General features: G+C 47.5%; 2 protein-coding genes across 2 annotated transcripts; both read right to left on the bottom strand.

Moving 5' to 3' along the window:
• Positions 1-1,343: 1,343 nt before the first annotated feature.
• On the bottom strand, positions 1,344-2,537 carry LOC125536404. The gene has a single exon (XM_048699617.1). The coding sequence runs from the start codon at positions 1,883-1,885 to the stop codon at positions 1,511-1,513; it is 375 nt and encodes a 124-aa protein (XP_048555574.1). The 5' UTR covers positions 1,886-2,537; the 3' UTR covers positions 1,344-1,510.
• Positions 2,538-2,809: 272 nt separating this feature from the next.
• On the bottom strand, positions 2,810-7,633 carry LOC125536403 (adenylyl-sulfate kinase 3-like). Its single transcript, XM_048699616.1, has 7 exons — positions 7,236-7,633; positions 6,563-6,712; positions 5,434-5,583; positions 5,163-5,281; positions 4,977-5,061; positions 4,111-4,157; positions 2,810-3,288 (listed from the first exon to the last, which is right to left on the bottom strand). Exons 1-7 carry the CDS (start codon positions 7,546-7,548, stop codon positions 3,190-3,192), a joined length of 963 nt encoding a protein of 320 aa, XP_048555573.1. The 5' UTR covers positions 7,549-7,633; the 3' UTR covers positions 2,810-3,189.
• Between the last annotated feature and the right edge of the window lie 16,467 nt (positions 7,634-24,100).

Below are 24,100 nucleotides of genomic sequence, written 5' to 3'. Positions count from 1 at the left end.
TCCATTCGGCATTCATCTTCGATAATTCCATTTGAATTTGGTGTCCAACAGATCTATTTTGGATTTGGCAGACGTTGATCTCCAGTAGATCTGCTTGGATTTGGACACTCGTGGTTGTTAGTCTGTTTGAAGGTATGGTCTTTTCGAATTCTTATCTGCATTTTTTCCATCATCGACAGGTGCCGCTCTGCCTCTCCGGCTCATCAGGTCTTAGCATGACGATTTTTGATTGTCAACTATAGTAAGATTTGCCCGGCTTCAATGAGGAAGGGGCAATGAGACATCATCCTTCGTCTCATCTCAGTGCTTGTGTACATCTTTGTTAGATGGTCCATGGATCTGGTCACTTCTTTTACTTTTGTGTATTTGTGTGCATCTTATTAATAGATCTAAATAATCACATTTTTCATGTGTTAGTCTAGACTCGCCTTGCCATCAAAAAAAAAATGTCTAGGCTCACCTTGTCGTCGAGAAAAGAAGTCTAGATGCGCCTTGCACCATCCAGATGACCAAAAACCTAGTTGTCGTCCCATCTACACCCCCTCTTGCCGCTGCTAGGGCGCGTTGCCAGGAAAATCACATGCGGTGCCGGCGCTAGAGTCGGTGGGGAGGTCCAGATCGAGGCGACATGTTTGTGGAGGAGTTGGAGGGCTTTTTGTTGGATGGCGAAGAAGATGTGTGCTCGAGTGACAATCTTCTCCAGGTAGTGCTCGGCGACTGAGTTGGTGATCCAGCGCGACAATAGTCAACGGTGGCCCAACCTGGCTAGGTCATTGGAAAAGAGGTAATCGGTGCATGGTCCTGGACAGCGACAAGCTCAACATTGGACCCCTACCCGTCGTGTAACGACATGTGTGATTTTTTTCCCATGCTTTCTTTAGTGAGTCTTCGAGTCTAGGTTTAGGTTTCCAATGTCCCGCCGGTTTTCAAATGGATCCATCTAGATTCGGCCAGCTTTCTTTGTATTCAGAGTTTTGACAGGCATTTATCAGCATTGCCTTCTTTGGGGCGGCGATTTGTTTCATTTTTTTGGTCTGCAGCGATGAGTTATCGGGTGTTGTTTCTACAAGTTCATGGGTTGAAGAAAGTTTGTTTCGCCGAGGTGGAGCTATCCTCACAACACGCCGCCGGTAAATGCAGGAGAAAGAAGACTTCAACACATCAGGTTATCTCCCGGTTTTGTCTAAAAAAATAGTTATCTCCCGATTAGTAGCATGATTTTGTATATACCATGACAAGGACAGGAGAAGAAACGTTCTTCGTTTACAACTTTGTTTCTTTTTGCCCTAACGGGCATAATTTCCATCTGTTATACAGTGTTTCATCAAACCAAAGAATCCAAATGCGAAAAACCGTCTTGATTTCTCGCTGAATCCAACCAACCAAACCAATATGTACAGCGTTTATACAGTTGCTACAAAGAATGGAACGGACAAAACGGCAGCACCGCCTAGCTAACACAAGCCCGACACGACGATCGCTAGTACACATGCACATCACGGCTGCTTTCCTAGTCGTCCGAGTAATACAACAGCCCCTCCTCGTCGGAGCCGCCCATCCACGTGGACGACGACGAGCCGCCGTCGGAGGAGAGCGAGAGGGACCGCCGGTAGCTGTACAGCACGGCGCCGGGCGGCCGGCGCGCCACCCAGCCGCCGCGCCCGGACGCCGGCACGTAGTACTGGTCCGGCTCCGGCAGCGGCAGGCAGAAGAAGACGTAGAGGCAGTCGGCCAGGCGCTCCAGCTCCCGCGCGGGCGGCGTGAGCAGCGCGCGCAGCACCTCGTCGGCCCGCAGCCGCCGCCGCTGCCCCGGCCGCGGCGGGCCCTGGCACAGCTCCGCCGGCACCCGCGCCGCCGCCGCCAGCCACGCGCCGCTGAACACCATCCGGTCCCTCTGCTATTGCTTCCTCGCGGCCCTCGCTGAGCGTCGCGTGCCGTTTTGTTTGGCGCCGTCGGCCGGTTGCGTGCGCGGGCTCTGGTTTGCGTGGAGTGCGGAGGGAGGGGAGAGGAAGGAGAGGGGAGAAGCTGGGCGCGCGAAGTGGTGGCGTGGAAGGGAGCGCGCGCGGGGGGGGTTTATATATGTCAGGGAGGTCATTGCGTTGGGAGGGCGTCAGCGGCAGGGAAGGCGCGGGTGGTTCCGGCCGGCGGGGGTGGGTTTGTGAGTACGTGCCGGCGCGGTCGTCGTCGACTCGTCGCTTCCGCCGGCGGGCGCGCGGCCTGCGCCGAGGATGTTTCGTTGGTTTTTCCGCGTCCTGGGTCTGTGTTTTGAATGGTTGTGGTTTGTGTCGCACCCGCACGGGTGCAAGCAAAGTGTACAGAACGCGTGTATGGTCCGGTCGGTCGTCTCTTCGTACGGTGGAGCATGCTGTGGCCAAGTGCCGTAGCCGTCGTGAAAGGTTCACGTACGGAGACGGAGACGGAGACGGAGAAGGATTGACCCGGTAAAGAAGTCACACGTCGTGGCCCGCTCAGCCATAACCATTTTGCCGTAGCCGGCGTTCCAATGTCGCGAGTTAAGAATTGGCTGCTCATCAGTTTACCATTCCAGGGTCTGTGCAACCCGTGTGCGGATCCACATATTCCATGCGAGCGCCCATCGTATTCCGTGGCCTGCTGAACTGTATCATCCTTTTTTTTCTCGTGAGGGAAAGGTGAATTGTATTGTCTTTGTGTCCTGGCATTGCGAGATGGACGACCGGCCTTCATTGACCAGATAAACATTTCAGGATATGCGCTTCCTGTCACTTATTTATTAGTTCGAGTTAGCATTCGCTTCGGATAATGCAAGAACGTACTCCTAATACAATTGTTTTGGTATGTGCTGCAAGCAACAAGGCAGACGGCTCTCAATAATTGGAAATTGAAATGGTCAGCATAACACTCTTGTACCTCATCGCAACAACCAGGAAACAGCACAAGTTGCAGGGCGAATAAATTAGCAAGCAACAAACTCCTACTACCCTGCTCTGGATGCCATTGCAATTTACACACTACATTTTCCTGGCGCAGCTAACAGAAGTTAACAAACACAGAAACTACGAGTAGACAGATCAACGCACACAATTAAACACATAAATCTGAACAAGCACGGCAAAAAAACACTGCCAGCGCTTGACTTATTCTGCCGCGCCGCTAATCTGGTGGAAATACCCTCTAGCATGACAACAGGCTCATGGCTTCCGTCACGGTCTACTCGTGCAGAAAGCCTTTGTCCTCGAGATAAGTAATCACTTGTGCCGCCATGTCGGATGGTGAAGGGCACACGCCATCCACTTCCTTGATCTCAATCTGCAATCAAAGCAAAGGCTTCATGCTTCTAGGTGAAGGACAAAACTGGCAACTGCTTGTCAACGGCAGGAAAGAGCATCCGAAGACATCATGACAACTTCTTACAAGCGGCTTAGCTGTATTAAATATTATTATTGTTAAACATAACTACTAGGAATTATATGAATTTAAGTGTCTCCTGCGGGGTGTGTTAGGGCGTAGAGCAGCGTTGTACTTAGTTCTTCCTATGTTCTTTTTCGGTTGCGTTGTGCGTGATCCGGTTATATTTCAGGATCGGTGTTGTATGGGGTCACCTCACCACCGTGTACTTTGTTCTGATGTTGCTTTATATATAAAGCGGGGCGAAAGCCTGTTTCCAGTGTCTCCTGCGGCTGTAAATTCACAGTAAAGATCAACCTATGCATTTAACCACTGTACTTGGTAATTAACCATATCAAACATGTACCCTCTAGTACTGTCCTCAAGTATCGAGCATATTGACAATTCTCTTCACCACTCTCTTTAGCATGTTAAGCATGCGCTCTTGATTATGTTTAAAAGATGATGAAGCGTGCTCTAGTTTCCCAATTCAATCATTTTAGGCTAGAATATCAGTGAGCCAAGTACTAAATACATGACGGCAGAAGCAATCACATTAACACCTTAAATAATGCACACTTGACCATGCGAAAATGATAGCACTTAGCATGTACTCCCTCCGTCCGGAAATACTTGTCCAAGGAATGAATGTATCTAGATGTATTTTAGTTCTAGATACATCCATTTGTATCCATTTTTATGACAAGTATTTCCGGATGGAGGGAGTATGATATGATGATGTACCTCGCAATTTAATGGCGCTTCATATGGGTCATCAATACCAGTAAACCCTGCAGAAAGACAAAATTAGAGCTTGAAGGCTTGAAGGATGAGTGCACCACACAAGGTTTAGCAAGACGGGCCAAAAAAATTATTGCAAGATTATTTGCGGAGAATGGTCAAACAGAGGCAACAAAGTGAAAATAAGTACCCACATGGGAACTTATTTCACTGCAAAAACTTACACAGAAGTATAGAAGGCAAAAGAGGGTTTCAGACTTATTATTTCCCTTACATTTTCCATTTCCAACTAGATAACCGCCTAACCCAACTTACAAATGCACACACACACACCAAAAAAGATGTTTAATAGTTGTCACAAAGACCAGTTCAACTGTTCTTGTCCTAAGCATTAGACAAAAAGAACTTGAATGTGATGGAGCTCCTAGAAACTCACAACACATATATCAATTAAAATACGAGAAAATCAGATAGTTTGAGGCAACTTTGATGTTCCGATGGCAATGGCTAGTTGTGCAGTTAGAGACAGAACCTTGCCTACAAACGGTGATTGCACGATGATCATACGCAACACCATTACACAATGGAAATATTAATCTACATAGTATGTGCACCAACACATCTAAGCATGGCTGCGAGCTTGCAATTACAAATCACAATCCTCACAGAATTGACGATTTCAAGGCTTGTAGAATGACTGAGTGCGGTATTTTTCCTATCCTGTTTTGCTTTCCCGAAATATGCATAGTTTGGTTAGTGTAATTACAAGTTTGATTATAAAAAAACAGGATTTTTTTAGCTAAACTGAAGAGTGAAGCACCAATCGATTATTGTCAGCTTGGACATCAAAGATTATATGATAATCTCACCCTTTATTTTTCCTGCACGAGCAAGCTTATAAAGGCCCTTCGGATCCCTTGCTTCACACAATTCCAAGGACATGTTCAAGAAAACCTGCAAAAAAGTTCACGAGAGTTTGTTCAGCAGTTATGACAAAAACCCAGTAGGAAGCTAATTTCAATAGAGATGAAGGTAAAATAAGAAGAATCCCTTACTTCAATAAAACTACCGTCTGACAACAGTGCACGACAAGACTCTCGGTCTCTCCTATACGGAGATATAAAACTAGCAATGCACACTAGACCTGCATCTGCAAATAGCTTTGCAACCTCACCTGCTCAAAAATAGTTGAAACAAAATGTAAGTGCAAATGGGTGAACAGTAAAAGATAATAACAAAAGCATGGTTTTTCTGTTGACAATTTTTTATCTTCACGAGAAGTTTGTTAGATCTACAAATACAGTTCTGTGTTCAGGAGATACTTGCCAACTCTGCGTATATTTTCAGCACGATCTTCAGCTGCGAAGCCAAGATCCTTGTTAAGACCATGTCTTAAGTTATCGCCATCAAGAACATACGCAAGCTTCCCTCTTGTATGGAGCTCTCGACCTAATGTGCATGCCAAGGTACTTTTACCTTGACAAGGTGAAGTATAGCAATATAAAATTAGATAAAGGAACTAACAAAGCATCAGTAAAATAAAAGAAGTTTACATCGAGAATAAAAGCTACATTATTATAAATTTTTAGTTGGCGAGTTGTCTCTTCAAATAACAGAGTTCTGATTTACTGCATTGTTAGACATTGGTGAAAAACAAATGAAACACCAACAAGCATGATGAACATCAGCCACATAGATAGCATAATATATTAATATTCGCTTATTGTACTCTTGACAATTTTAAGAGTTGCCCTTTCACCACTTGGAAGTTATTTTGTGATCAATTTGATACTTGAATATTACCTCCGCCCCAAATTACTTGTCTTGATTTGTCTAGATACGGATGTATCTAACGCTAAAACGTGTCTAGATACATCCGTACCTAGACAAATCTAAGACAAGTAATTCGGGATGGAGGGAGTATGATGTAACCTATAAAGATGGAGTGAACAATAACTATATGAAATTTTTGACAGCTAAATTATGAAGAGTCCTAGAATTGACCCCTTTTGGCCTTAATTCATTGTGTCAAGCTGAAATGATTAATCTGAAGTAAAGATATACTCCCTCCGTCCCAAAATTCTTGTCTTAGATTTGTCTAGATACGGATGTATCTAGTTACACTAGATACATCCGTATCTAGACAAATCTAAGACAAGAATTTTGGGACGGAGGTTGTACTAGTCTGTAGGCAAAAAGATGTACTCCCTCCGTTCCTAAATACTTGTCTTTCTAGGCATTTCAACAAGTGACTACATACGAAGCAAAATGAGTGAATCTACACTCTAAAATATGTCTACATACATCCGTATGTAGTAGTCATTTGAAATGTCTAGAAAGACAAATATTTAGGAACGGAGGGAGTAGTTGAATGACCCGTACTTGAATAATTTAAAAAAATGGACCCGCATTACATGAAGCACAGTCACAATAAATCCAGGTAATCTTGAATTACCTGAACCACTAAGGCCTGTAATCCAAACAACACACCCTTTCTGCTTCAGTAGATTTTGCCGGTCAGTCTTGCCCACTGGGCAATCATGCCAGAAGATATTTGATGACTTGGGCACAGTTGACGACATCTCCAAAACTCTGTTCTCGCCTTCTACACGATTACAGTCATTAACACGACAATGAGTAAAGGCACAATAAAGATATAAATGGTCTTACAGACAAAAGAAGGCTAAACAGAAATACTCATTCAATGTCATAAAGTAGAAGCAATTCTCATTTAAAGAAAAAAAAAGTAGAAGCAATTCTTCCTTAAGCTCCATGAGAAGTCAGCTACCAGTCAGCGATGTAACAAGGGAAGAGGATTGTGCATTCTAAGCCCAGGTCAAGATTTCAATAGAAAACAATTCCACTAGGTGCTATATGCCGGCAGACCACCCCGATTCAAGGCCCGAACCCGAATTATAAGCATGGAAAATAAACATTTCCAGCGCGGTAACCGCCCCTAAAACAGCGACGCCCCCGCCGATCCAGAATTCCCGCGAAGACCCGGCCGAAATGGGACTAAGATTTCACGCGGCCAGGCTCCCCGATCACCAGGCAGCAACCGCATTGGAGCGGATCATCAATCAAATTGCCCAAGGAGCGGAAAGGAGAAAGAGAGGAACGGTACGTGCCTAGGCTGACCCCGACGTGCTCCGCGCTCGACCGGCCGCCCGCGCATTCGGCGCGGGAGTCCCGGGCTCGGACCGGCGGCGCCCCGCCTGCTATCCTCCCCGCGGAGGAGGGCGAGACGCGGAGGCGCGGGCGGAGCAACCCTAGATCCGCCGGGCTTCCGCCGCTTGAAGAGGAGGAGGAGGAGGAGGAGGAAGAAGAGGCGGCGCGCGGTTGGCGAGGGCACCAGCGGCTCGCGCGCTGCGGGCCTGCGGTGGAGGCGGTGAGGCAGCCAGTGGCGCGCGGGCGTGGCGCTGCTGCTGCCGCTGCCTCCATCGGCGAAGAGTGATGGTTACGCCGCGCCTTTTTGTTTTCTGGAAATGCTTTGGGCCAGGAATCGGATTACTTGCTATTTTGGGCGGCGAATTCTGAGGAACTGGTGCCGCTGCAAAGCGTGTTAGCAAGTGAACCTGGTGTGTGAGTGCGTCTTGGTGCATCATGCAACGGAGGAGAGCCATCGTGTTTGACCGGTCAACAAAGGTTTCCGGCTCTGAAACACGGCATCGATTCCTCCTGCGGTTGCATGCGTTTCCCGCAAAAACAATTCGTGAGCGTACCATGCGGCGGCCGACCATAATTTACACTTTTCATGCGGAAAATTTGGCACCGGCCACCAGCTAGTACTGTGCCATGCATTCAGTGATCACCAGCATTCTGTTTTCAGTTTAGCTAAATGTCAATCGACTGATTTTTAAATAGGTCTGTCGATTTTTGAGAGATGGCCGGAGTGAGGCGGAGGTAAGGAAAGAGAATGAAGGGGATCGCCGGAGGGCTACCCCAGTATCTATCTTAGGGTTTAGGGTGAGGGCAGTGATGGACGGCGGTGGTGAGGGGTAGTCCTGGCCATGGGAAGCTCGGCCCGAAAAAGCCCGACCCGGCCTGGCCCGACGCTGCTCCCGGGCCGGGCTCGGGCCTAGATTTTAAGCTCGAAGGCCGGGTCGGGCTTGGGCCCGTTGTTTTTGCAATTTCCTGAAGAGGCCCGGCCCGAGGCCCATCGGGCTTTTATGTGTTCGGGTCGGGCTTGGGCCTAAAAACTAGGCTTGATGGCCAGTCGGGCCGGACTCGGGCCTGGTTTTTTTACTCGAGCTTGGCTAGGCCCGGCCCAAGTTTTGGCCAGGTATAGTGGGGGGCGGTAGTGCACTTCGTCGGAGAAAAAACTTAAACGAGGGCGGACCTTGTCGGTGTACAAAAAGAGGGGGACACTTTTTGTACCCCTATAACTGTGCACGGGCAGTCTGAGCCGCGGATACCACCACACCAAGCAAGGCAAGGGAGGTGAGCCAGGGTAAGACCGAAACTCAAGAGAACTAGAACGACGCCAAGGCCAAGACCACGAAGAGCAAAGGGGACGAAGCGGACTCCCCCGGCAAGATCCTTGCCGGGAGACAGTTCTAGCAGCCCCGGCAAGACCCTTGCCGCGGCGACTCGTCCCGCGCCTACAGAGCAAATCACCCTTGGAGTCCACTGCCCCCAAAGGGCAAGGATTCAGGAGACATCCCCGTGGCGGCATGCAGATCTTTGTGAAGACATTCAAGATCAGATACGCACTAAGGAGACGACAACCCTTGGCGGGATCCCAGCCAAGGAAGACCACAAGGCCCCCGGCAAGCGCCTTGCCGGGGATGACAGCAGGCGCCTCGGCAAGACCCTTGTCGGGGCCCCGGCAAGGCCCTTGCCGAGGACACCCGCAGGGCCACCATCAGGCCCACGCCGACTAAACCTCCACCACCGCATGCATGCAGTTGCCGATCCAACCAGCTGGGCAGGCACCCGCGTGGCGGCATGCAGATCTTCGTGAAGATCCACCACTGCGCCACCTCAGCTGCCTGCCTACCTACATGGCATCTCAGGCGTCGCTGGCCAGGGCGCGTGTCGACACAAGAAGGAGCGACGACGGACGAGACAGGTTTCTCCCCCGTCCCCGATAAAGCAAGGACACCTAAGCAAGACGCATTACATGCGCCTTGTCATGTAATGCGAGGGATAACCTCGCATCACTGTACCCTTTCCACCTCCTGTGTGCCACTGTGGCAACCCCTTTTTTCTATAAAAGGAGGCCCGAGGTGACCAGAGGAAGGATTCGGCTTTTTGGAGCTCCTCACGCCCCATAGCTAGCTCAAGAACACAGATATACAATCCACCAAAGCAGGAGTAGGGTTTTACGCATCCTCGCGGCCCGAACCTGGATAAATGAACCGTGTGCTATCTGTTTAATCCGCTCTTCTCACGACCCCGCGCCCCGCTAACCACAGTAGGGATTCTTGTGATCCCATAGGTGTCGTTCCCACCGACATCTCTGGCGCGCCAGGTAGGGGAACGCAGTTGTGAGAATCGGCTTTAGCAGTTAGTTCGGCGCTTCTTCATCATCATGGCGCCCAAGAAGAAGACGACGGTGGCGGTTGGCCAGTCGGAAGCCGGACAGCCCGTCCCGACGCGGGCGAGCAGCGGACCGGTCGCAGAAAGGACCCGGGGCGCTGCTCGCGAACACCAACACCATCCCAGCAGCCGGAGTTTGGGAGGCGGCGATGTTTGTGCGCCTGGTAACGGGCCACACGTCACCAAATCCAAAGGCGGAGCCAAGCCCTTCGCGGGTGGAGCGGGGCCTTCCAGGGTCATCGCCGCCCTGCCCGAAGGCGACGCAAGGGCCTCCAAGACTCCCACGCCAGCGCCAACAGCGCGCTCCTCCCAGGCAGCGCGCGACGAACGGCGTAATCATGTCGAAGATCCCGGGCGTCGCCGCGGGAAGAGCCCCGAACGCCACTCCCGGGACGTAGAAGACCTGCCCACTCGCCGAGGCGCTGGTGAAAACGGCATGCGACCGCGGGGTCGTGATAGAGCTCCTTCTGACATGGTCAGAAGTCGAAGCGCGTCGCGATCCGTGCAAGTTTCGCTGCCACCGACGCCAGCAGAGGCCCTAGCGCGCGCAGTTGCTCCTCGACTTTCCTCCCACTACGGGGAAACTCGACGAATGGAGAGCTACTATCCGAAGCCTTGTTGCAGTGGCCAACAAAGACGAACCAAGTCCTGTGGGGCCCCCGGGTCGACGCTCCGATGGAGTCCCACGGACCAGTGGCGGAAAAGCAGGCGACGCCGCGACCACGGTGCATTCACCTCTTCCCCATCTGGTAGCTCGTCGCGACGTCGCGGGCGACGACATCTCCATAGCATCGTCTGACCCGCGGACCCACTGTGACCAGCGCCAAGTTCTTCAGGAATGAACCCATGAAGACGCTCGAACCACTATCGAGCGCCGGCGCGGAGCGCGCCACCAGTCAGACAGGCGAGCAGGGCCTGCTGTGAACCACCCGGCCCCGGAGAGCCCTGGAGGCCTACCTTACGAGGTAGGTTGTCCGGCTTTTACCCGTGAGCTGTGGCAGTTCCAGTGGCCCACTCATCGCGCCTTCAAACCTGACGTTGGCGAAAAGTACAACGGTAAGACTCACCCGTCTGAGTTCCTCAGCATCTACACCATCGCGATGCAAGCCGCCGGAGCCCGTGACGATTTCTTGCGAATTACTTTCCATTGGCTCTTAAACCCAACGCCATGTTGTGGTTGATGCACTTGCCGGTAGACTCTATTTCCTTCTGATCGGATTTGTTCCATGAGTTTGTGGGCGCCTTTACTGGAGGTCACCAAGCCCTTGGCCAAGCAAGCGACCTGCATGTCATTCCCCAGAAGGGAGGCGAGAGTCTGCGCAAGTATATACAGAGGTTCAGCCGGGTACAGTACAATATCCCTGATGTTCACCCTGCCGCCATCATCAGCGCGTTCCATCAGAACGTGCGTAACCGCAAGATGCGCGAAGAACTGGCAATGAACAAGGTGAAAGATGTGGCAGAACTCTATGTTCTTGCTGACAGATGTGCCCAACTGAAGAGGGAAGGAAGTGTTGGAAATATGCCCTAGAGGCAATAATAAATTGGTTATTATTATATTTCCTTGTTCATGATAATCGTTTATTATCCATGCTATAATTGTATTGATAGGAAACTCAGATACATGTGTGGATACATAGACAACACCATGTTCCTAGTGAGCCTCTAGTTGACTAGCTCGTTGATCAATAGATGGTTACGGTTTCCTAACCATGGACATTGAATGTCGTTGATAATGGGATCACATCATTAGGAGAATGATGTGATGGACAAGACCCAATCCTAAGCCTAGCACAAAGATCGTGTAGTTCATATGCTAAAGCTTTTCTAATGTCAAGTATCATTTCCTTAGACCATGAGATTGTGCAACTCCCGGATACCGTAGGAATGCTTTGGGTGTATCAAACGTCACAACGTAACTGGGTGACTATAAAGGTGCATTACAGGTATCTCCGAAAGTGTCTGTTGGGTTGGCACGAATCGAGACTGGGATTTGTCACTCCGTGTAAGCGGAGAGGTATCTCTGGGCCCACTCGGTAGGACATCATCATATGCGCAATGTGACCAAGGAGTTGATCACAGGATGATGTGTTACGGAACGAGTAAAGAGACTTGCCGGTAACGAGATTGAACAAGGTATCGGTATACCGACGATCGAATCTCGGGCAAGTAACATACCGATAGACAAAGGGAATTGAATACGGGATTGATTAAGTCCTTGACATCGTGGTTCATCCGATGAGATCATCGTGGAACATGTGGGAGCCAACATGGGTATCCAGATCCCGCTGTTGGTTATTGACCAGAGAACGTCTCGGTCATGTCTGCATGTCTCCCGAACCCGTAGGGTCTACACACTTAAGATTCGGTGACGCTAGGGTTATAGAGATATTAGTATGCGGTAACCCGAAAGTTGTTCGGAGTCCCGGATGAGATCCCGGACGTCACGAGGAGTTCCGGAATGGTCCGGAGGTAAAGAATTATATATAGGAAGTGCTATTTCGGCCATCGGGACAAGTTTCGGGGTCACCGGTATTGTACCGGGACCACCGGAAGGGTCCCGGGGGTCCACCGGGTGGGGCCACCTACCCCGGGGGGCCACATGGGCTGTAGGGGGTGCGCCTTGGCCTATATGGGCCAAGGGCACCAGCCCCAAGAGGCCCATGCGCCAAGAGAAGAGGAAAAGGAAGAGTCCTAAAGGGGGAAGGCACCTCCAAGGTGCCTTGGGGAGGAGGGACTCCTCCCTGGCCGCACCCTTCCTTGGAGGAAGGGCCAAGGCTGTGCCCCCCCTCTCCCTTGGCCCTATATATAGTGGGGGGAAGGGAGGGCAACCATACCTAAGCCCTGGCGCCTCCCTCTCCCTCCCATGACTCATCTCCCTCCTCCCGCAGCGCTTGGCGAAGCCCTGTTGGAATCCCGCTACTTCCACCACCACGCCGTCGTGCTGCTGGATCTCCATCAACCTCTCCTTCCCCCTTGCTGGATCAAGAAGGAGGAGACGTCGCTGCTCCGTACATGTGTTGAACGCGGAGGTGCCGTCCGTTCGGCGCTAGGATCATCGGTGATTTGGATCACGACGAGTACGACTCCATCAACCCCGTTCTCTTGAACGCTTCCGCGCGCGATCTACAAGGGTATGTAGATCCACTCCTCCCTCGTTGCTAGATGGCTCCATAGATAGATCTTGGTGACATGTAGGAAAATTTTGAATTTATGCTACGTTCCCCAACAGTTCTCCCTTCTTTACAATTCTGCATTACATCTTTAAAAACAGCATCATGCACATATTGATCTTTGATGGTCTCCAAACCAAATATTTTCAAGTCAAGTTGTGAAAGCATAGTATAGCGACGAGACAATGCATCCGCAATAAAATTTTCTTTACCCTTCTTGTGTTTAATGACATAAAGGAAAGTCTCAATGAATTCAACCCATTTAGCATGTCTATGATTCAGTTTAGCTTGACTTTTAATATGTTTCAACGATTCATGATCAGAATGTATAACAAATTCTTTGGGCCACAAATAATGTTGCCATGTTTCTAAAGTCCGAACAAGAGCATATAATTCTTTATCATAAGTAGAATAATTCAGACTAGGCCCACTCAATTTTTCAGAAAAGTATGCAACAGGTTTGCCATCTTGTAATAACACACCTCCTAATCCAATTCCACTAGCATCACATTCAAGCTCAAAAGTCTTATTAAAATCAGGAAGTTGGAGTAAAGGAGCATGTGTCAACTTATCTTTCAATACCATGAAGGCTTCTTCCTGTGCGGTACCCCAAACAAAAGCTACATCCTTCTTTGTAAGCTCATTGAGAGGTGCAGCAATGGTGCTGAAATCTCTCACAAAACGCCTATAGAATCCAGCGAGGCCAAGAAAACTCCTCACTTGTGTGACCGTTTTGGGTTGCGGCCAACTCTCCATAGCTTCAACCTTGGCTTTATCAACTTCAGTTCCATGTGGAGTAACAACATAGCCAAGAAAAGACACTCGGTCGGTGCAGAAGGTGCACTTCCCAAGGTTACCAAACAAACGTGCATCACATAGAGCAATTAAAACATCACGTAAATGTTCCAAATGTTCCTCCAAAGATCTGCTATAAATCAGTATACCATCAAAATAGACTACCACAAACCGTCCAATGAAAGCACGTAAAACTTTGTTCATTAATCTCATGAAAGTACTGGGTGCATTAGTTAACCCAAAAGGCATGACTAACCACTCATATAATCCAAACTTAGTTTTAAATGTTGTTTTCCATTCATCTCCCAATTTCATACAAATTTGATGGTATCCATTACGCAAATCAACTTTGAAGAATATTGTAGAGCCACTCAATTCATCAAGCATGTCGTCTATCCTAGGAATAGGATGACGATAACGAATAGTAATATTATTAATGCCTCTACAATCAACACACATACGCGACGTACCATCCTTTTTGGGCACTAGTATAATAGGAACAACACAAGGACTAAGAGATTCGCGTATATAACCTTTGTCGAGCAGCTCCTGTACTTGGCGCATAATCTCCTTCGTCTCCTCTGGATTGGTACGGTATGGCGCATGGTTAGGCAGCGAAGCACTGGGAATTAAGTCAATCTGATGCTCAATCCCTCGAATAGGTGGTAATCCCGGTGGCACGTCTTGTGAAAAGACGTCAGCGAACTCCTGCAAAATGTTAGTGACAACAGGAGGCAAAGAGGAAGGTACATCCTTGAAAGAAAATAATGCCTCTTTGCACACAAAAGCATAGCAAAAAGATTTGCTAAAATCTAGATCATCAATATCAGATTTGGTGGCAAGTAAACATGCACTTTTCAATTTAATTTCAGAAGCAACACTAGATGGTTTATTATTAGGCTTCATTTGTTGCTCAAATTCTTTTTCCACAATCTGATTTTCACTCTTATGTTTCTCCTATTTTGCTTTATTATCTCTATTAATATCATCTTTCAAAATGGAATCAGGAGTCATAGGAAGCAAAGTAATATTTTTATCCTTATGAACAAGATACTGATTGTTTCTACCATGGTGTACATATTTTTTTTATCAAATTGCATGGTCTACCAAGTAATAAGGAACATGCTTGCATAGGTACCACATCACAATCAACATAATCAGCATATGTAGAGATACTAAAATGCACACGAACAGTACGTGTTACCTTAACCTTGCCGTTGTTGTTGAACCATTGGATGTAGTAAGGATGTTGATGCGGTCTTGTGGTGAGAGATAGCTTCTCCACCATCTCCATGCCAGCCAAGTTGTTGTAGCTCCCTCCATCTATAATGACGCGAATAGAACGTTCCTTCACAATTCCCTTTGTATGGAACAAATTATGCCTCTGATTTTTCTCAGCTTGTGTAACCTGCACACTCAAAACACGTTGAGTAACTAAACATTCATACATGTCAGCATCTTCAGCAGCCATGTATTGCGTCTCATTATCAGAATCATCTCCACCGTGTTCTTCATGTGTAATAAGAGCCAAAGTCTCCTCATCATAGTCACTAGCAGACTCATACCCACCATCCTTAGTAGCAATGTGTAACGCCCTCGATGCGGCTATATCTCCCACGTGTCGGAGCACGACTTAGAGGCATAACCGCATTGAAAGCAATGTCGCAAGTGAGGTAATCTTCACACAACCCATGTAATACATAAGGGAAAGAGATACATAGTTGGCTTACACTCGCCACTTCACGCAAATACATGAATAAAGCATTACAACATCCAAATACAAACAAGGTCCGACTACGGAACCCAAAATAAAAGAAGAACCCCAAATGCGACACGGTCCCCGATCGACCCCAACTGGGATCCACTAGTGATCAACTAGAACGAAACAACACAAAGGACAAGATCTTCAATGAGCTCCTCCTGAGCTGGGTTACGTCATCTGCACGGACTTATCGGCACCTGCAAGCTGGTTTTGGAAGTATCTGTGAGTCATGGGGACTCAGCAATCTCGCACCCTCGCGATCAAGACTATTTAAGCTTATGGGTAAGGTAAAAGGTATAAGGAGGAGCTGCAGCAAGCGACTAGCATATATGGTGGCTAACATATGCAAATGAGAGCGAGAAGAGAAGGCAAAGCACGGTCGATGAAAGTATGATCAAGAAGTGATCCTAAAACAACCTACGTCAAGCATTACTCCAACACCGTGTTCACTTCCCGGACTCCGCCGGAAAGAGACCATCATGGTTACACACGCGGTTGATTCATTTTAATTAAGGTCAACTTCAGGTTTTCTACAACCGGACATTAACAAATTCCCATTTTCCCATAACCGCGGGCACGGCTTTCGAAAGTTCAAATCCCTGCAGGGGTGTCCCAACTTAGCCCATTACAAGCTCTCACGGTCAACGAAGGAATAGACCTCCTCCCGAGACATTCCGATCAGACTCGGTATCCCGGTTCTACAAGACATCCTCGACAATGGTAAAACAAGTCCAGCAAGACCGCCCGATGCGCCGACATCCTGATAGGAGCTGCACATATCTCGTTCTCAGGGCAACACCGGATGAGCGCTCCGTACAACTAAAACCAGCCCTCAGTTTCCCCGAGGTGGCGCTGCAAAGGACTCTAGTTCGGACCAACACTTAGACAAGCACTGGCCCGGGGGGGTTAAAATAAGATGACCCTTGGGATGCGCGACTCCCAAGGGAAAAAGGCTAGGTGGCGAATGGTAAAACCAAGGTTGGGCCTTGCTGGAGGATTTTTATTCAAGGCGAACTGTCAAGGGGTTCCCATTATAACCCAACCGCATAAGGAACGCAAAATCCGGGAACATAACACCGATATGACGGAAACTAGGGCGGCAAGAGTGGAACAAAACACCAGGCATAAGGCCGAGCCTTCCACCCTTTACCAAGTATATAGATGCATTAATTAAATAAGATATATTGTGATATCCCAACAAAATATCCATATTCCAACATGGAACAAACTCCAATCTTCACCCGCAACTAACAACGCTATAAGAGGGGCTGAGCAAAGCGGTAACATAGCCAAACAACGGTTTTCTAGGACAAGGTGATTAGAGGCTTGGCTTCACAATATGGGAGGCATGATAAGCAAGTGGTAGGTATCGCAGCATAGGCATAGAAAAAGAGCGAGCAACTAGCAAGCAAAGATAGAAGTGATTTTGAGGGTATGGTCATCTTGCCTGAGATCCCGCAAGGAAGAAGAACGAGTCCATGAAGAAGACAAACGGACGTAGACGAATGGGTCCTCACAAACGTGACGTTATCGGAACCAACCCGAAGAAGCAACACCGGAAAGAAGCACACAACATAGTAAACAACCAATACATGAACATGGGATGATGCACAACCAAGTATGATGCATGTCCTGTTTAATGAAGCATGGCATGGCAAAGTGCACAAACAAAACTACAAGTTAAATGGAGCCCAATATGCATCGGGATGCATATTGGCGGAACACCACATCAATTATTTAGTTCTCTCTTGGTTATGTACCCAACAAGATTAAATGTTGTTAGCATGGCAAGAGAGTGAAGCAAAGCAAAACTACCTATCTAGTCAAGTTTAAATGAGGCCGGAAACAACGAACAACAATTCCGGTAAAACCCCATATGCATATTTTAAGGTTTGGTACTGTTCTGCCCTAAACACAATTTTAGAGTTGTTAAACATGCAAAGTAAAACCACCATGTTAAACTAGGCATTTTTCTACCCCATTTACATATAAAGTTTGTTCAATTCCGAGTTACGGTTATTTAGTTATGAAATAAAGCATTTTAACATGACATAGGAGCAAATTTAACCAAACGGCATTTTAAACATTTTAAACATAGATGAAAGTTGGATATTATTAATCTACACAAAATTCTAAGCAACTTCCATATATAAATTATTTTAAACCGGTGCGCGGATGATGAGTTATTAAATGCATGAAACTAGGGGGGTTTTCTATAAAATCTGCCGTCTCAGGATTAATAGAAAAAAACGTTCTGCGAGAAAAAAAAAATATGTCCTGGGCCGAATCTGGCCGGCCCAAAAGTGCATAGAGACAGGGCTGCTCACTAGGCCTCATGGGCCGGTCGGTGGAGGAGGTTGGGCAGGCCAAATCTGGCTTGGGCCTTGGGAGGCTGCGGTGGCCCAGGCGGGCAGGTCAGCGCAGGCGTTGACTCGATCTTGAGCAGCAGTTTGATGCAGGGGGCTGGGACGATGCGTTGCTCTCCTTGCGAAGCAGAAGCCGGGGATGTCGGGGAATGGGTGGATCCGGGAGATGTGTGGGAGGCTGGATCCAACGGTGAGGAGGACTTGGACGGCGTCAGAGATGTCCGGTGGCGGTGGCCGCGACTCCATGGGGATGGTGCCATGGGTTCCTGCAAGAAGAAGAGATGGAGAGGTGAGGGGCATCTAGAGGGAGCAGAGAAAAGAGAAAGGAGGGACATGGCAAGGAGCGGGACGACCTGGCGTGAGGCTGCTCTGGCGAGCTCCAGCGGCAGCGCGGTCGACGCCAGAGGGAGGCGTGCGTGCGGAGAGGCGGTGAGGTGACGAGCGGGATGCGGCGTGCGAGGGAGGGGGCTCAGTTGCAGAAGAGGTCCGGCGGGGTAGTTCGTGGAGGAGGGCACATGCACGGCTAAAGCCCCGGTGGAGTCCCGGCGTGGAGATCAAGAGGAGGTGGCCTCGGGCATGAGCAAGGGATCGAGGGGAAGGCTCGGATGGAATCTTGTTGGTCTGGGACCGAGGAGAAGGGGATCGGGGAGGATCCCGATGTTATTTGAGTGTGGCGGCGGCAAGGGGGGAGGATGGGACATTGTCCCTAGATTTTAGGGTTGCTGCCTAGGGGATTGGTCTATATGTAGTAAGTGGATTTTTGGATAGGGGCATTAGGTCCCTCCGATCTTAATCGGACGGACGGGAAAAATAGGTTAGGTAGCCCAAAGAGAAAAACGGAGACGTTTTGTAGATGTTTGGGGATGATCTGAGTCCAACGGTGACGACTGCCCGATCCGGGTTCGGGTAAGTTTCGGACACGCGCGAGGGGTCGATGCACTATGCAGAGAGGGTCTCAGGGTCTAGCGGTTGACAGCGGGCTATGCAGAAAGCTTTGGGCTAGGAAGAGAGAGAGACCCGGCGACTGTTTCCGGAGACCCAAAACGTCCGACGTTAGACCAGCTATACTGCCGCTATAGTTATCCGTTGGGTCATCAAATGATCTCCGAATGCGATGAAACTTGGCAGGCGGTCTACTAACAACAAAACAACACCGCCTTCCAACTTTCAACCCATTCCGAGAACATTTTCCGGCCACTTATAAAATAATATTTCGGACATGTCGCGGGCGCGTGCAAGTGTGTCTGGGCTCAGAACGGACAACGGAAGGAAGTGGGGAAACCCGAACGGATGCAAGTTTTGAAAACATGATGATGCAATGCACATGATGACATGAAGAAATGCAACACGCAAGCAAAGACAAGGCAACAACAGCGAATAACTGGAGGACACCTGGCACATCGGTCTCAGGGTGTTACACAATGATCACAAGCTGAGATTTGCATTCTATCGCAAAATGTCCTCTTCCCTTACAACGACGACAAATAGTATCACTTGTGTGCCCTGTTGATGCCATGGAAGAAGAAGAGCTCTGCGCAGGCCCGACAGGTGTGCTCTTGGCAGATAGTGGTGGTTGTGCATGCTTTCTTGTATCACGGCTGGAGGTGGCACCTGATGGAGGTGCTGGTGCAGTGGAAGTAGAGGATGCACATGGTGTCCATGATGAAGGTCGACCTGTAGAAAAGTTAGTTGGCACCAATGCTCGTCGATCCTGCACTTCACGTTCAGCTTTACAAGCAAGATGGAATAAACGAGTGATATTATTATACTCCTTATACTCTAGAATGGTCTGAATCTCTCTATTAATCCACCCATAAAACGTGTAGGCATAGCTTCATTCTCCTCAACAATACCATATCTAATCATGCAAGTTTGTAATTCCTGATAATATTCTTCTACATAATTTTTTCCTTGTCTTAAACGCTGTAATTTTTGAAGTAATTCACATTGATAATATGGTGGAACCCAACGAGTACGCATAGCAGTTTTCAAAGCAGCCCAAGTAGCTGGAATAGGATATAATCTATAATGTTCAGACCACCAAACACATGCGAAGCTAGTGAAAGCACAAACAGCAGCAGGAACACGTTTCTCCTCAGGATATTGTAAACATGTAAAATGTTGTTCAATTTCTAACTCCCAAGTAAGATATATATCAAGAACATATCTACCCTCAGATGGTGGAATATTCAATTTTAGTTTAGGAAGATGGTCATGATCTCGTACCTCATGTGGTGGTGCAGCCCTACCGTTGCGATGATATGCATGAGGACGACCTGGTGGTGGTGGTGCTGGTGGTTGCACGTAGTTCTGATTTTGATCAACCTTATCCTCGTAATGGTCCTCCACCTCTGCAGTAGCAGCGGGAGCTACAGAAGCATCAACAGTAGGTACAACAACACCAGAAGTTTGACCAGGCTCAAGGGGAACATGTTGTGCTCGTCCCACTTGATTTGGAAGGCGATTTTATTGTTGTTGTTGTTGTACTAGAGGTGCGACAGGTGCAATGGGCGGTGATTGTGGAAGGCGCGTGAGCAATTCATTAAACTTGTTATTGAGCTTTGTTTTGAACGTCTTCTCAATGCCATCTATCTTTTCCATGGCCTCTTCAAATCTGTTTAGCACATCTTCCACCTGTCCACTCATCATTTGCTGAAACTTATCATGTAACTCTTTGTTCGTCATGTTCTCCCAGTCAGTATCGTCGGCTTGTGATCCTGTCATGGTTAGCAGCAATAGAAACACACAAGAATATGATCCTACAGACTACTAGGAAGTGATGCTGGTGTGTCACAAATCCATCAAGCGAATCTCAAAATCTTACCCGTTCTTACCAAGCAGCAGGTGGTGATCGGCAACCATTGTCTTCAAAACTCTCAAAAGCTTGGATAGATCGATTGTCAGGGAGAGTCAAACGCACGGCGTAGATGTATGTGGAGCTAGGAAGGCTTATAATATGGTAGCAAAAAAGGTCAGCAATAGTCAATTCAGATGCAAAGTTGAATAAACGCTCAACGACGGTATTGTGCCGGTCCCAGGCTAGACCGTGCTAGAGACGAGAGCCTAGAACACTAACAAAATCACGGCGCTGCACGTAAACAAGGGAGGAGCATACTCTGGATTTTTTTCTCTTCTTTCACTTTTTTTGCACATTTTTCTTTTTTTTTGCTCCACAACAATTTTTTTTCAAAAAAGTCTACAAATGGTCTAAAAACTACCTAGCCAGAATTTTCCAGACTTAGTTTTTTTTTAGTTTGGAACTATTTTTCTACTGTGGGTAGAACGGAAGTTGGGGAGTCCGACTTGGTCATGACTCGAAGTATCGCGTGATCTGGAACTCGAAAACAAAGCAACAAATACTGGACTCGGACTAGGACTGGTGGCGGAGATGAATCTGGTGGAAACTCGGACTGGTGGCGAATATATGTAGGGCGGTGGATCACGGACTGGTGTCGAATCTGTGATGGAGGTGGACTCGGATTATCGTGATGGCGGTGGATATGTGGTATATGGCAGCGGCGATGATGATGGTGGTATATGGCAGCGGTGATGACGATGGTGGTATATGGCACCGGTGACGATGATGGTGGTATATGGCAGCAGTGATGATGATGATGCGGCGGCGGCGGCGTGACTACTTGTGAACAGAACTTGAAACTCTAAAGGACTAGACACTAAGACCAGCAACTAGACACGATGATGCAACCGCAAATTCAAAAATGCAAAACCCTAAAAAGATTATGCAAAGGCTTAGATTGGTTCGGATATGATGAACTAACCCTAATTTTTGTGTGGCTTTTTCGTGGACTATAGGTATGAAGAACAGACTCGATCTAAACTACGAAAAACTGTCAAATCTCACCGAGCAACCTGGAAATCTGATACCACTTGATAGAGGCAAAGGTGTCCCATCTTTCGATGAGCTGGTGATTATCGTTTCAGAGGAGTAGACTTTGACGATCTGAATTCGAACGTGTGAAGATGTCGTGCCTTAGCAATCGCTAAACCAACTCCGAGAGGTTATTGACCACGCTGGAGCACGATCAACCTGACCATGAAGGTCTATTTCCTGCAAGCAAACGAAGAACAAGCAAGAAACTAAGATTGCAATCTGGATATCGCGAATATAAGAGTAAAGCTTTATTGATCAAGGTGGGATTCTGTGACGCCTTTGGCTGGTCGTTGAACACAAACGAAGTACGTGAAGTTGCAGCTATGGCGAAATTTTAATCTAAACAAAACCCAAAGTCTAAACGATGCCCTAAGGGTTGTATATATGGAGGAGAGAGGGGGAATTTTGTGGCCCTTGGAGGAGGGGTCCGAAACCAACCCTAACTCGTGTTTCCCCACACATACGGACTCTAAAAATAGCCTATAATCAAGTATTTCGAAATTACATGGGCCTGGCCCAAAAATAAGGTGACGCATCACCTAGAATAGCCTCTAGACGAAATTTATGAAATGGCATCTTGTATATTTCGTCCAAGGTTTCATGCACTCATTATGGTGGCTTCAAAGTCCTGTAATCATCACTTGTAACTCCTTCTTGTTCCCCTTGCGCACACCATCATCTCCATGCTTGAACTTGCTCCAAGGTTAATCTTTCTTGTCCAAGCTAGGCCCTTCATTTCTAAGCAAAACATATGTATCCAATTTAGGCAGCATCATATTCTCATGAACATTAGAATCGTTACCAATAAACGAAAGTACCTGGTAATTTAATTGGCATGCGCGAGCTCTAGTAATTGGTCCAATATGTATAGCAGCAAGGGCTGTGGGTGTAACAATGGTATTGATGTCCTCATTAATCATCTTTCAACTTATATTTCTCTAGGAACATATCAAAAAATAAACGGGGAGCTACATTGCAAGCAATTGATCTACAACATAGATATGCAAATACTATCAGGTACTAAGTTCATGATAGATTAAAGTTCAATTAATCATATTACTTAAGAACTCCCACTTAGATAGACATCCCTCTTGTCATCTAGATGATGACGTGATCCATATCAACTAAACCATGTCCGATCATCACGTGAGATGAAGTAGTTTTCAATGGTGAACATCACTATGTTGATCATATCTACTATATGATTCACGCTCGACCTTTCGGTCTCAGTGTTCCGAGGTCATATCTGCATATGCTAGGCTCGTCAAGTTTAACCCGAGTATTCCGCATGTGCAAAACTGGCTTGCACCCGTTGTATGTGAGCGTAGAGCTTATCACACCCGATCATCACGTGGTGTCTCAGCACGAAGAACTGTCGCAACGGTGCATACTCAGGGAGAACACTTATACCTTGAAATTTTAGTAAGGGATCAACTCATAATGCTACCATCGTACTAAGCAAAATAGGATGCATAAAAGATAAACATCACATGCAATCAAAATATGTGACATGATATGGCCATCATCATCTTGTGCCTTTGATCTCCATCTCCAAAGTACTGTCATGATCTCCATCATCACCAGCATGACACCATGATCTCCATCATCTTGATCTTTATCAACGTGTCGTCACATGGTCATCTCGCCAACTATTGCTTTTGCAACTATTGCTATCGCATAGAGATAAAGTAAAGCAATTATATGGCGCTTGCATCTTATGCAATAAAGATACAATCATAAGGCTCCTGCCAGTTGCTGATAACTTTAACAAAACATGATCATCTTATACAACAATTTATATCTCATTACGTCTTGACCATATCACATCACAACATGCCCTGAAAAAACAAGTTAGACGTCCTCTACTTTGTTGTTGCAAGTTTAACGTGGCTGCTACGGGCTTAGCAAGAACCATTCTTACCTACGGCATACAAACCACAATGTGGTATAGTGATTGTTTTTTGATCTTCGGAAAGAACCCTGTTCATTGAATCTGATTCAACTAAAGTTGGAGAAACAGACACCCACCAGCCACTTGTGTGCAAAGCACGTCGGTAGAACCAGTCTCATGAACGCGGTCATGTAATGTCTGTCCGGGCCGCTTCATCCAACAATACCACCAAATCAAGAAACAACTAGTGACGACAAGCAATATGTATATACCCACGCACACAACTCCTTTGTGTTCTACTCGTGCATATAACATATACACATAGACCTGGCTCGGATGCCACTGTTGGGAACACAGTATTTCAAAAAATTTACTTACGATCATGCAAGATCTATCTAGGAGATGCATAGCAACGAGAGGGGAGAGTGTGTCTACGTACCCTCATAGACCGAAAGTGGAAGCGTTTAGTAACGCGGTTGATGTAGTTGAACGTCTTCGAGATCCAACCGATCCAAGTACCGAACGTACGGCACCTCCGCGTTCAGCACACGTTCATCTCGATGACGTCCCTCG

This window comes from Triticum urartu, chromosome 2 (genome assembly GCF_003073215.2).
Source record: "Triticum urartu cultivar G1812 chromosome 2, Tu2.1, whole genome shotgun sequence".
NCBI lineage: Eukaryota > Viridiplantae > Streptophyta > Magnoliopsida > Poales > Poaceae > Triticum > Triticum urartu.
Note: the sequence above shows the minus strand (reverse complement) of the source record. Positions and strands in the feature narration are given on the sequence as shown.

Coding starts and splice junctions, on each gene's coding strand:
- LOC125536404 (XM_048699617.1), bottom strand. CDS start 1,885: ATGGTGTTCAGCGGCGCGTGGCTGGCGGCGGCGGCGCGGGTGCCGGCG.
- LOC125536403 (XM_048699616.1), bottom strand. CDS start 7,548: ATGGAGGCAGCGGCAGCAGCAGCGCCACGCCCGCGCGCCACTGGCTGC. Junction 5,282..5,433: donor TGAAAATATACGCAGAGTTG/GCAAGTATCTCC, acceptor ATTTTTGAGCAG/GTGAGGTTGCAAAGCTATTT. Junction 3,289..4,110: donor AAGCGCCATTAAATTGCGAG/GTACATCATCAT, acceptor CTTTGATTGCAG/ATTGAGATCAAGGAAGTGGA.